This window comes from Polyergus mexicanus, unplaced genomic scaffold, assembly GCF_030449975.1.
Source record: "Polyergus mexicanus isolate NDT 795.1 unplaced genomic scaffold, iyPolMexi1.0 SCAF_5, whole genome shotgun sequence".
Taxonomy (NCBI): Eukaryota; Metazoa; Arthropoda; class Insecta; order Hymenoptera; family Formicidae; genus Polyergus; species Polyergus mexicanus.
In genome coordinates, this window is record NW_027223325.1 from 4,707,594 (window position 1) to 4,720,644 (window position 13,051).

At 38.3% G+C, this 13,051-nt stretch overlaps 2 protein-coding genes and 1 long non-coding RNA gene across 7 annotated transcripts in view; 1 reads left to right on the forward strand and 2 right to left on the reverse strand.

Moving 5' to 3' along the window:
• Nes (lysophosphatidylcholine acyltransferase 3 protein nessy) overlaps window positions 1–1,151 on the reverse strand; it is a 9,320-nt gene extending 8,169 nt beyond the window's left edge. The window contains exon 1 of the mRNA XM_070295629.1: window positions 533–1,151. Coding sequence (XP_070151730.1) covers window positions 533–632 — 100 coding nt within the window. The 5' untranslated portion in view covers window positions 633–1,151. The remainder of the gene's footprint in view (window positions 1–532) is intronic.
• On the forward strand, window positions 492–10,917 carry LOC138933129 (uncharacterized). Of its 4 annotated transcripts, none has more exons than XR_011446929.1 (5): window positions 492–995; window positions 1,076–1,533; window positions 2,743–2,908; window positions 7,177–7,529; window positions 7,699–10,917. It is a non-coding gene; the product is annotated as an uncharacterized lncRNA (long non-coding RNA). The 4 variants fall into 4 exon arrangements; XR_011446931.1 differs by having other exon boundaries at window positions 502–1,533; window positions 7,699–9,049; window positions 9,448–10,917; XR_011446930.1 differs by having other exon boundaries at window positions 492–1,533; window positions 2,743–2,866.
• On the reverse strand, window positions 7,051–10,917 carry LOC138933124 (putative sodium-coupled neutral amino acid transporter 11). Of its 2 annotated transcripts, none has more exons than XM_070295627.1 (7): window positions 10,714–10,917; window positions 9,690–9,743; window positions 8,918–9,008; window positions 8,541–8,750; window positions 8,210–8,462; window positions 7,764–8,112; window positions 7,051–7,643 (listed from the first exon to the last, which is right to left on the reverse strand). In XM_070295627.1, exons 1-7 carry the CDS (start codon window positions 10,783–10,785, stop codon window positions 7,173–7,175), a joined length of 1,500 nt encoding a protein of 499 aa, XP_070151728.1. In that variant the 5' UTR covers window positions 10,786–10,917; the 3' UTR covers window positions 7,051–7,172. The 2 variants fall into 2 exon arrangements, with proteins under 2 accessions (XP_070151728.1, XP_070151729.1); XM_070295628.1 differs by having other exon boundaries at window positions 8,918–9,004; window positions 9,689–9,743.
• Window positions 10,918–13,051: the final 2,134 nt, after the last annotated feature.

The window sequence follows — 13,051 nt, forward strand, 5'->3', positions numbered from 1 at the left end:
ACGAGCGAGTAAGCGAGATAATTTATTAAGAAAACGAGTATTTCTTCATGCGCACATATATTAATCGTACATAAAATGTTCGGCATGAGACGCGTGTTTCCCCCCTCCCCCCCCCCCCGCACCCTGGCATCGTCGCCCAAGGTCCGAGTTACGCAGTTATATTTAATATATTTTAGTATATCGAAATGAAAAACATATGTACATTTATTAACGATTAAATGCGAGTAACCTTCGTGTATGCGATTATGTCGCGTTATAGATTACCATTAGTTATGTATGCGCGACGTGTATACGTAACGTCGTGCGGAGGGTGATTCCCCTTCCTTCGAGGGAATCTCTAAGAAGCGAGGGACGGGGGGGGGGAGGGGAGGAGCACACGCCGGCTGTGATCGGAGCCACGGAACGTTATGAATGAACGCGGATCGATTTACCCGAGGCCATAGAATTTGCGAAAGGGAAGGGAAAGAGGGAAATAGCAGATACGCGAAGGAAGAGGATGAAGATATATTTATCGCAGACATTATATATTTACCGAGTAAAATGGAGACGAGGAGACGCAGCGCGGCTTCCGGGGCGCCCAACAACGTCGACAATCTCGCCAGCCCGCCCGGGCTGTACGCCACATTGTCCATGACTTACCGACGACGCGTTGGCACGCGAGTTTTATTAACGTCAACGAAGCTCCTTCTAAACTTGCAGCATAGTCCGCGTCGCGCAGCGCGATTCCCTCCCGTACCTTTAATCGACGCGACGAGAACTAAACAGCCGTCGCGATCGTAAGCGCTCGCAGTCGGAGAACGTCCGTGATTAACCTTCGCCACCGTCGTCGCCACCATCACCACCGACCGTCGCCACCACCGTTGTCGTTGCCGCAGCGGTCCACGCGTCGCAGCTGTTTCGACGTCGTTGCGCGCGACGCGACGTGACGGCGTGACAGCGTGCTCAGGATGACAGATGACGCGATGCTCCGATATGACATCTCGTCTTCGTTCTAGGTTAGGTAATCGGATTAGGACATTGTACGACGATCGAGGACGGGTTCGAAATTGTCTCTCTCTATCTCTCTATTTCGTAGCTGTCACATCGAGCCAAATAGAGCGACCGAGATTAATCAAAGACTAGAAATCAGGTTAGATCGGCAGAGAAACGTCAGGGGTGGACCCGACGACTGGCGTCGCGACGGTCGCCCGCAAGACTTTTATTTCGAATCTCGATGAAACGCGCGGGGAAACGGAGAGAGCGATTGAAACGCGCGCGCAACCACCGGACAAGGGCCGTTATTCATAGTCAGTTCTTAATATTTAAGACCGTCTTAAGTACAATCTTAAGATGTCCTAAATCAATCACAGAGACGTATTAGCATCTTAAGACATTACTTAAGACGGTCTTGAAATAAAAACTGAATATGAATATCGGCCAAGGTCATGGCAATTTTGTTGTGGTCACTCGCTTTTCATGTCACGCGTGTCATATCGTGTGTATCAGTAACGATAAATGCGCTGTCATCGCGATGGAAAAAATTCGACCGAAACGGTAAGTTTGTAATTTTATCCCCGCGAATTCATAATTTCTCAGAATCTTTCGACGAGCGAAGAATCGAGCATTGACCATACCCATACAGCATCGAAAGATTGCAAAAGCGTTGCATAGATCTTACATTGAAACATTGTAATATTGCATAGAAGTTGCGAAATGTTTCTGCAATGTTACCGCAAGCCTGCGGCAACGTTGAAATGTCCGCTCTCAGAAATATTTCAATGTAAGACTACAGTAATGTTACGGTGCAATGTATTTGTAATATTTAAATACATTGCTACAAATATGCAAAACGCTTCAAATTTAATACATAAACTTTGAGAACATATAAAAACATCCAAGAGAGATAAGAAAAAAGATTGTAAATTTACGCAATTACAACGAGTTTTTTCTCGTCTCTCGTGGATGTCTTTATATATTCTCCAAGTTTATCTCTTAAATTTGAAGCATTTTGCATATTAAAAAATTATTATCAAATTTTTGCTTTTATATAAAAATGGAAATTATTAAACAATTTTCTGTTATCTAATTAACATCGCTATTTTATAAATTATTTGCAAGTTTAAGAAATTGATAATGATTAAATAATTTAATTCATAAAAATTAAAATTTTATTTATATAAATATTAAACTCCATATCTTAAGTAGACAATAAACGGATAATTTTAACTTTTTTCGGATAATTATTTGTCCGATTTCTGAACACTCAATTCAATATCTGAATTTCCTGTGTTGGGATTGTATCAGACAAATTAATCTGATAAAAATAGTTATTATACCTTTAATATTACTAACCGCTTTTTGCAAGCTTTATATAACCATCGCGATTAAAACTTAAATACGGCATAGATAACGCAACGCGCGTCACATAGTGGTAAACGAACCAAGTAGCGATTATCAAAAACTGTCTTTTGTAATGTTTTTGAAACGTTGCTGTAACATTCTCATAAAATATTACAATTCCATATTCCAATAATGTCTCAACAATATTTTTCATTGCAACTTGCAAGATTGTAACATTGCTGCAATATAATTGCAATGTTCTGTGCTATATGGGTATATACATATATATATATATATATATATATATATATCGCGGGAAGAAAGAGGGGGAGATTTTCGCTTTCTCTGGAAACTAGCGCGGTGAAACGCGACTAAATATAGCTCTAATCACTTTCACTCACTCTTGTTCTCTTATATCGTTAGGTGAAATAAATCGCCACGATGGGAGAAAAAAACACCGAAACGATCATGTTCCTGGATCCTGAATGCTGCTGCGAGGATGGAGAGAAGATGAATTTTTGCAAGCGAGAAATAAAAGGGGGAACAGGTGTACATGCACGGAAAACGTTTCTTTGCTTCGTTTATAATCGTAAATTTGTTTTTTATTCCGCGAAATAAATTTAAGTAACATCATATAGCATCATACAGCATCGGCGGGTAGGCGCGCGCCATACACACCCGCGCATATATATATACATATATATATATATATATATATATATATATATATATATATATATATATATATATATTTCTCGTAAACACGTGCATCTATCACAGAATAAATATGGTCGGAAGACCCGCGAGACGATGGAATAACGCGAGATCGCCATTTACATAGTACAATAACTCATCTTACACGCACGACACACACGCATACACACACTCGCGCACACGCTCTCGATCCGCGAACGCGTCTTCCATTTTTGCGAAATTGTCGATTCGGTTCTCATTTTTGTTCCCTTCTCCTGTGCACGCGACTTTCCTTCTATTGCGACTTTTACTCTCTCTATATATTTACTTTCACGCGCGTGGAAAGGGATTTAAGGAGAATGAAATTTTAATCAAAGACGAAACTTTCGCAAGTTTTGCAAGTTTCACCCGCGATTCGAAACACTTTGTTAAGTCTATTTCCCGGAAACATTAATATTAAGTCGAAACAAAGGTTACGCATGGAGAAATTAAGTCAGCACGAAACTACACACACACATATGTAATCATACATAGAGTAGAACTAATACAATATTTCATGCAAAAATAGAGATTACGCACTTATATCACAATCCTTAATGATTGCTCCGTGTGTAAAGTTCACTTAATATTTCAAATCATCAATAATACATTTACATTTACGAACGTTAAGATTGCATCTGTAATAAATTTTCCACTCTCCCTCTCTCTCTCTTTCTCTTTCTCTCGAATCGATGTTGGCACTTGAATATTTTTTTCTGACTCATACTAACTTTAGCGTATCATTTTTTACAACGCAAAGTCGTCGAACTTAACATTTAAAGCTTTGTAACAGATTCATCGCATTGCTATCGCGTTACAGTCTCTTGTTTGTAAATTTTTTTGATCTTTGGCTCTTTAATTGCACATCAGGTGTCAGATGCATCGTGTTAAAATTCTATTCTTTCTATGTGATACGACTTATGAAGGCAAAATATTGTAAAGAAAGCATCGTATAAAGTAATGGTAAATATCCATAAGAGATAATATCTCATCGATCACTTTTTGAGATATATTTTTTTAGGATGGAAACCTCTTGTGGATATTTATCAAAATAATATCATAGGACAGTCAAAGCTGGTTAATCTATACACGGCTTGTTGTAGAGCAAAAATAAAATATACGTATGTCTAGCATATGACATTAAGAAAGCAATAGAAAAAAGAAAAGTCGGAATCTTCATATGTGAAATATTTAATTATAAGAAGTATCCAAGTATATATATATATATATGTGTGTGTATGTGGCTTTACACATAATCATATTCAGTCGCATCCACGCGTTCATCAATTAATTGCTTTGGTATCTAAATCAATAAAGATAATTTTAACGTCATTATATAGTATAACGGCACGAGTGTACACCATAAAGCTCACAACCATATAATTATTTATCGAACCATTAAGTTAAACATGCGAGCGAACATTGAAAAGAGAGAGACCAGCTCAGGAACTTGAAACGATCTCGAGATTTTAAAAACGATGATAATAGTTTTTTGTAAGATATACGTGCAGGACTTCTCTCTCTCTCTCTCTCTCTCTCTCTCTCTCTCTCTTCCTTTTTCTCTCTTTTTTTTGTATGCTCTGCTAAATATGTTTAGTTATTTTGCCACGATTAAAAATATCCAAACATGTATACATATGTACACATATACATGTGTACAAAGAATATATTGCCAGTATTGCGCACACGTACATATAAATATATATATATATATATATATATAATTACTTAAAACGTAATACGTACAACACATGTTGTCGACGAGGCATTTACTTTTTTGTCTTACAAACATTTCACGGAACGACGTGTGTGTGTATGTGCGTGATAGCATACGCGCACCACACAGATTCACATATATAAATATATATGAAGATATATATATTTTTTTAAATACGGATCTCTCTTTATTATATCCTCTTGTCCCCTGTTGCGCGCGTTATATTCTTCATTCGCGGATAATATATTATTTAATATATTATTTTTCCGGGGGTGAGAGAGACAAAAGGGACGGGGGAGGGATGTATCCCTCTTTCATTTAATATATATATTTCATTATATATAGACTCTTTTAATAATTTTTCTTATCTTAAATAGGCTTTTTTTATAAGCTTTCTTTATATAGATTCATCAAATATATTTCTAAACAGGTAAACATGTTTGATTCTTACACGCTATGGTACGCGAATCATGCGCGGTAAATACTTTCCTCTTACATGTGGTCTTTGATCAGTGTGAACGTCTGTAAGCGTCATTTAAGAAGCGGAAATTTACTTTCGCCTCGTGATTGTGTCGTGATTTTCACTGTGGCTTTGTGTGATTTTATATTATAGATATCTTAACTCTCTCTCTCTCTGTCTTTCTCTTTTTCTAACAATAAGCTATAAAAACACAACATTCTAAAGTCTTCACCGTATAATCTTAATCAATTAAATTTTGCAAACGAAAATATGAAATTTGAATAATGATTGTACTAGCGCGAGAGTCCATTTTATTTTTCTGTATTGTTTTTGATTTTTTTCACATTGCAAATAATATTCGATTGTATCTAGAAAGCTTATGTACGCGCAAGAGAAAATACTCTTAAATACGATCCCACAAGTTCCTTTCACAAGTAAAAGACTAAAACTGATCGTTGATTGGTTTTTTTCCTTCAAGAAAATATAACGGGTGTCGAGAATCTTAGGCAAGATAAGGCAAATTGTGCGAGAGATGAAATGATACGATACCTTTTTAAGCCATCAACTATAATTATCACAAACATTTATGAGCATTTAAAATATTTATATATCCCTTGATTTTTCAACATTCAATATATTAGTCATTAGTCCCTTGACAAGAGAAATATAAATATAATATGTATATGTATGTATATATACATATACAATATATACATATACATATCCTCGTTTATAAACCGTTTGTCTGTTCAACATTCTTTTAAAAATATAATAAGATTTTTAGCTTATACGCGTTCTCTCTCTATACGTTAGTTATCTAATCACAATTATCTAATGACAATAATTATTATTTAAAATTCACGCATTATATAACCACGGAGATTTTTTTCTTGGAACTTTATTAGGACTAGATATACGAATCATATTTTTTCCGCATCTATCAATAATAATAATATCGGAAATTCTCAATAATCATCGCGATTGGTAGGTTAAAATTTTGTCTCTCTAATAATATGCGTCTCGCGAGAAATTAATCAGATGTCTTTACTCGCGAACATTTCAAGCTCATTGTGTGCACGCAATTATGTAAATATTGAAAAATTATGATTTTTACTCCATAATTTGATAAATTTGCGTACGATGAACATTCAGAGGATTATATATATTTTATTAAATGGCAGAAAGAACGATCAGCTATTGCCAATTTTCGGAATTCTCGCTTGTAAGCCGAATCCTGTATTGCATTGATTTCGTATTGCGAGTATGTGTTCGAGATGATCTCCCAATCTCACCATGACATCGCGAAGATGAGTGGAAGAAACAATTCGATATAATTAAATATCTCCGATCCATTAACGTAAATGGTAAAGTCCTGTTTGTTTGTTTGTTTTTTTTTTTTTTTTCATAAATTTGTGTCCCGTGTATTCTGAAATCTCAAGATTTGAAGACTGAAGCTTGTTTTATTAAGATTAAGCGCATCGTAAAATATCTCCGTAATGTAAGATTTGTCGTTTGTTAGAACGTTGCGTAATCGCTATTCTCTTTGAAACTATTTTTAAATTGTTTGCGTAGTTTTATTTTCCATGTAATGTATCATAAGTCTCATGTTGAAACGGTATATTCATTCACGGATAAAATCTTGCTTCGATGCTGAATGATCTTTTGGCTCTTCTTCTTGCGAGCTTGGTACAAAATCTCGTGTTTCGGAACTTTCAAAAGCAAAATTACGTATATAATCCCGATTTCCTTCGTTGGTATCGTTATACATACGTACTTGTCTTACTTTGTATCCATGACTGAATATTACCAATTGCATCCTGTTGATTCGGATTATTTCTGCGTATATTTGTACGCGCTAACTTAATCGCACTATATACTTTCATTCGAAAATTTGGCAGACTTACAACTAAACTAAAAGTTCTTTACCGTGCTCGTCTGTTAAACTTAGACTGCAGACTCTGTGTTAATGGACATTGTGGTCGCGTCGAGGAGCTGCAGCGTCGTCGTCGTCGTCGTCGTCGTCGTCATCGTCGTATTGTTGATGCAGTACGGCATTATTTTACCGTGAAAGCAACTGCCGGAAGAATTGCTGTTGATTATGAGTAGCAGGAGACCCGAGATAGCGGCCAGGATACCGGCCGTCATCAGACCGAGCGCCGGCAGCTTTTTGGGCGAGAGGATGGGCCCCTCCTCGAGCTTGAGGTAGCAGAGACCGGGTAGAATGTAGGCGAGCGGCACCGCGGCGAGGATACCGTTCAGCTCAAGGACGACGCCCAGGCAATCCGTTAACATGGAAATCAGGTATGCCGCGGATACTATCGTCAAGGTGATTATCAGGTACTTGCGGTCCGAATTGGGCACATATGCCTCGTGTCCCTCCAATTCGTCCGTGCCCTTGATCGCCGTCATAAGCACCTGAGAAGCGATGCAAAATGTAATAATAATCATATATTTGTTTGCAAATTTTTAGTTATTGTGCGTGATATATGTCATGTATGCGCAAAAAAACATGAGAAAGAGAGGAGAGTAGTTTACCTCACGTGTAACGAAGCACTCGATCGGAAAAGTGAGCAGTATAGTGCCGCTGAACATGACCCTGGCAAAGTTCATCAGGTCGTCATCCCAGCAATAGTTTTCCATGAGATCGCCCTGTACATACGATGTGAAGGTGGCGTAGCCGACGATCCCAAAAGTCGCGGCAATCAGAAAAGATGTAAAGAGGGACCAGTGCGTCACCACATCCCATTTTTGTTGGGTCGCTCGCTCGATCGAGCCGTAAATTAGGAAGGTATTATGGTGGCACATGAAGGCGAACGCCATTATACCGACGGACGGAACGACCCCCGGCAAATTGGCGAATCTCCAGCTGTCGTTCTGACTTGGACTGCAAATCAATCACGCCTATATGGTTACAAATAGCGATTTTACAGTGGGAGCGCAATTATGCCTTTCCATTTTCGGTAAGTGAAACTCTCGCTTACACCATAGCGGACATGCTGTCCATCCGGATGAAGATGGCGAGAAGAATGAATCCGACGCAAACTAGAGAGAGGAAGGAGATTTTCGCTAATCGCGCGACATTTCTATACAGACAAAGTGGAATGGTGATGCCAAGGGTCGCCAGGAGAATGACAACTTGTCGATGCGCGAAGATACTTGTCTCGTTCATCCCCGTTACCCTTATCAGGACTTTTGTGACCGTATCGCCAACGACGACGTTATAAGAGACCATTGCTGCAACATTAAAAACGTTTTTTTACACATCGATAAAGAAGAGAAAAAATGCATTTGGTAGAATATTGCTGTGTATACCTATGAACGGATAGAAAAACTGCAGTGCCGTGAGAATATAGAATCCAGCGCGGCCAAAACTCGCTCGCATTAGACCCTGATAACTCATCTCGCCGCAGATATGTCCGCTTCGCACCATGAGGATCAACGAGTAATCGGTCAATGCTGCTACCAAAATTAACAGAGCGATGCCGAGACCAAAGCCAGCCTGGTGTAGAGCGTACGGTATTCCTAAAAAGATTCATATCGATCTCTAGAGACACAGTTTCCTAAGCTTCGCGAGTATTACAATATAAATCATCTTTCCAAACGTATCTTTGTCTTTTTTTTCTATCTTTCTTTTTTCGAAATTATAACTTTCAAACGCTGTACATTGTATCGCCTCGTTTCTCATTTACCTATCACGCCACTGCCAATGATGGAATTGATGAAGTTGAAACTCGCGAGCGGTAGGCTGCTAAATTTGCCGGATTCCTCCTCCTCCTCTTCCTACGCAAACACGTGCCAACATTACCATAGCGCCGTTTATGGTAACTAGCGCGAGAATACCATCAATATATATATACGAATATACGGCGTAACATTAATTAGGTAAAATATATCGCATATTCACGCGCGTTCGTGAATTAATATTCCGTGAGAGGTTCCGTATATTTCGTGGCTGATGAATATTAATGACACGAGCGTGAAAAGCCATTTCGAAGTGTCGCTATATATGTAAAGTGTCGCGAGTTGTTGTAAATTAGCACTCTCTCTCTCTCTCTCTCTCTCTCTCTCTCTCTCTCTCTCTATTTCTTATAGGCACGAACTAAATAATTCCGGTAGCTGATGGAATAATTTGGAGCGATACCGCAGCGTAAACGGGGCGACGCGATAAAAACGAGTACGATAGCGTACATGTCAATTAAGTTGTGCTTTTTTGTAATAGGCCAACTGACGAATATCAAAAGTGCATCGCCCTCGTCAGTCAACCATCGGAACGTCTCAATAATAAGCGTCGATTAATGGAAATTTCTGTTGCACGTTAATCTCTATTGTATCGTGCATCGCATGAGTCATTACGATTGAATGAACGGAACTTCACAAATTATAGAACGAATTGTAGGCTGAATTAATCGTTTCTTTTTCTTGGTAAATGAAATAAAAAAATAGGTGCGAAATATATCTTACCCCGACTAGTCGCCTCATGTCATCATAGGATTCTTCCGATGCGAGACTGCCACCCTGTCGAAGAGAATTTTCGAAACAAGTCAATTGACAATTGTATGGAAGTATTATAAATGCGAAATATATATTATATTTTTCTTTCCTCTCGCCAAGTTAACGTACGCGTCTCTTATTTTTAATTTCGCTTGTCCAGCTTGTTTTGGTACACGGTGGATGCACCAATACAAATATCTTTATTGGCAGTTTCATAGATCCTGATACGATAATTTTATTTATAAAAAAAACGTATAATAGGAAAGAATGTCAAAGAAATCTGCAGAGAAAATCGCGATTGAAATGAGCATATTGAACGAAATGTCATTGGGGAAATTTCTCACGGTAAATTAAATCGTCGAGATGAGAATATCTATCCCTCTGTATTTTCTCTATCTCGTCGCGCCGATAAAAACTTCAATTAAAATGTTAATCTCTCGAAAATATCAAATCCATGGTAAGATGAAGACCATAATTGTGTATTTTTTTATTCGGCTTGCGCGATTATATCGCCGTATGAGAATCGAGCGAATTGTGAAACAATAAAGATATATATCTCTGCGCTTAATCACGATTTAGGAGAGCGCAATCAAATCAACAAAGTAGAGAAAGCCGTGTAACCGCAGCCGGCTACAACACTTTCTCGTACTTTTTTACATCCGTTAAAAAGATGCAGGACTATCCGATGTAAATTTTCGTTAAGTAAATATGCGACAGGATTGCACGACAGGATGCAGTAGCTGTCGATCCAATAGAGTATCTGAGATTTGCCAAACGTATGTGTATTAAAATTCGGAAAAGAAAGGGACGACGTTACAAAGAATACGACACTGAAATTTCTTTCTTTCTATAGCGCGTTTAATGATCCGTCGTTTTGCGTGCGCCACAAGATAATTTCACGGAAGTGAAAATAACCGGAAACGCCGGGTTTGTGATCGATGTGGTAGACCACATCCAAACAAGGCGAGATAGACTTCTTAATTACTTTACTCACGTCCTCGAAATTCTTCCTCGCGTCCAGGATATAGCTCTTCTCGTTGATATTGTCGGACGCGACGTGGGCCATCCTGGAATGGTCCTTGTTACGGGATTCTCCGCGCGGAGAAGGTGATCTAACTAACGGGAGAAATGATAGCGCGAAAAAAACGTGCGAGGAACTTAAAGGGAGGGAACGAGGCTCGCAGGCAGGTCCGTGGACGTCTAAAGAGAGTTCCGGCCTATCTTCCCTACCCCTTCTTCAGTTACCCGCTTCACGTCTTTCCTCTCGGCGTGTATCTCTCTTTCTCTCTCGCTGCTTCCCTTGTTCTTTCCCTCCGTTCGTCGAGCGCCCACGCACGCGTGCGCACATATTTTCCCGTTTCATCAATTCCACCTGCTATTTTTTTTCCTCCCTTCTCTTCTATCATTCTCATCGAATCATGCTTTATAATCTTATTCTCTCTCTCTCTCTCTCTGTCATCTTTTTTATTTTCTTTTTCCTGGAAAGCACAAAGATTTACCAATTTCCTTGTTCTAGCCAACGTACGCCCACGTATTCGCACCCTCTATTCATACCCTTCGTCCCTTCTTTCTACCCCTTTTCTCATTCACTATCTCGTCCCACCCTGGCAACCCATCCCCTCTCCTCCTATTTCCCCGGTTGATCGGCCACGTCCTATTTCCTTTCTATTTCTCGTTCCATCGAGATATCAGAGTACATATGACTAGGACGAGTTTATTGATTCCGTTGATGGTGTACATCCTTGCTTACCGCTACTCCGTTCTGCATGTTCTCTTGTTGCGTCGATTACGTAAGATGTATAAATCGTGTGTTTCGATATCAGATTATTATGATACATACAACTATAAAACTTATACGCTTGTACACCCGCATACTACGCGGTAATAAAATTATCTCACGATAATCTGATTATAAGGAAGCGAGTTCGATACTCGCATTATTAAGATAGAACCGATTTCTAATATAGTTTAATATTTTAACAGTTTCAATATCCAATCAGATCGAGGAATAAAAATATCGATCCAGATAGCCAAGAATGTTAAAATCACGTTTTGCCAAAGCTTTGCGACAAGGTGTGCTTTAATTTTGACAACAATTGTCTAGCAAACATTTGTCTTGTTTTGGTTTGTCAAAAAGTTTGAAGCAAATTGACGGCAAAATGTTTTGTCTCACGATGCTATAAATAATAGAAAAAGGTTTGCTCGTAAATTTTACGCAAAGAAGAACATGTATGATACTATTCATGGTGTAACACAAACTTTACATCAATTAGTAGCAAATTTTATTATACACGCTATAATAGCAAATTTACGACAAGAACAGAGCAAACCTTATTGTACACAATATGATAACATATTTACGAAAAGAACAGAACAAAGTATACTCTGGCACAACGAGATGCAAAATTCACGCAAATAACAGAGCAAACCTTGCCATGCATGGCATGACAGCAAATTTACAACTTTACTTTATTACAAACTTTACAAAAATATAGTATTCAGCCGATAGTTCGTTTGTTCATCGTTATGCGACGCGCTATATGCATCCATTTCATATTTGATTTTTAGTCATGAGAAGTATATAAAGCTTGCAAAAAGCAATTGACAGAAGATTAAAAATATAATTATTTCTATCAGTTCAATTACTGATACAATCCCAAACATAGGGATTTAAGATATTGGACTGATTGTCTCTCTTAGATCGGGCAGATAAATGTCTAAAAAAGTTTAAATCATCCGTTTATTGTTTACTTAAAATGTAAATATATATATATATATATAAAATTCATATATTCATTATATTACAAATTCATTTTCAATTATTCATATATTATCATCATCTCATAATTATAATAAATGCCACCTAAAACTCTTGTCTGCTCGGTCGCATATTCTTAAACGACGCGTCAGAAAACATGATGGATTGCTTCACAAAAAATATTCTTCTCTGAGAGATTTATCATTCCTCAGAGTTTGTCGCAGAGTTTCTGAATCATCCTATGCAGAGAATTATGACAAATTTGCTATCATGCCGTACACGGCAAGGTTTGCCCTATTCTTGTCACAAATTTGCTGTCATCCCGTGCACGGCAAGGTTTGCTCTATTCTTGTCACAAATTTGATGTCATCCCGTGCACAGCAAGGTTTGTCCTGTTCTTGCCACAAATTTGCTGTCATGCCGTGCACGGCAAGGTGTGCTCTATTATTTGCGTAAAATGTGCATCATACTATTGCGACAAGCCTTGCCAGCAAAAGCTAAGCTTTTTCCGGACACACCTTGTTACAATTTTGCTGTAAAAGCATGCTCGGGTTTGCTGCAAACTTTGCGCAAA

Excerpts from the sequence above, each read along its gene's own strand:
- LOC138933124 (XM_070295627.1), bottom strand. The coding sequence starts at position 10,785 with ATGGCCCACGTCGCGTCCGACAATATCAACGAGAAGAGCTATATCCTG. Across the intron at positions 9,744-10,713 it reads CGAGGAAGAATTTCGAGGAC|GGTGGCAGTCTCGCATCGGA; the intron begins GTGAGTAAAGTA and ends TCTCTTCGACAG. Across the intron at positions 8,113-8,209 it reads GACAGCATGTCCGCTATGGT|TCCAAGTCAGAACGACAGCT; the intron begins GTAAGCGAGAGT and ends ATTGATTTGCAG.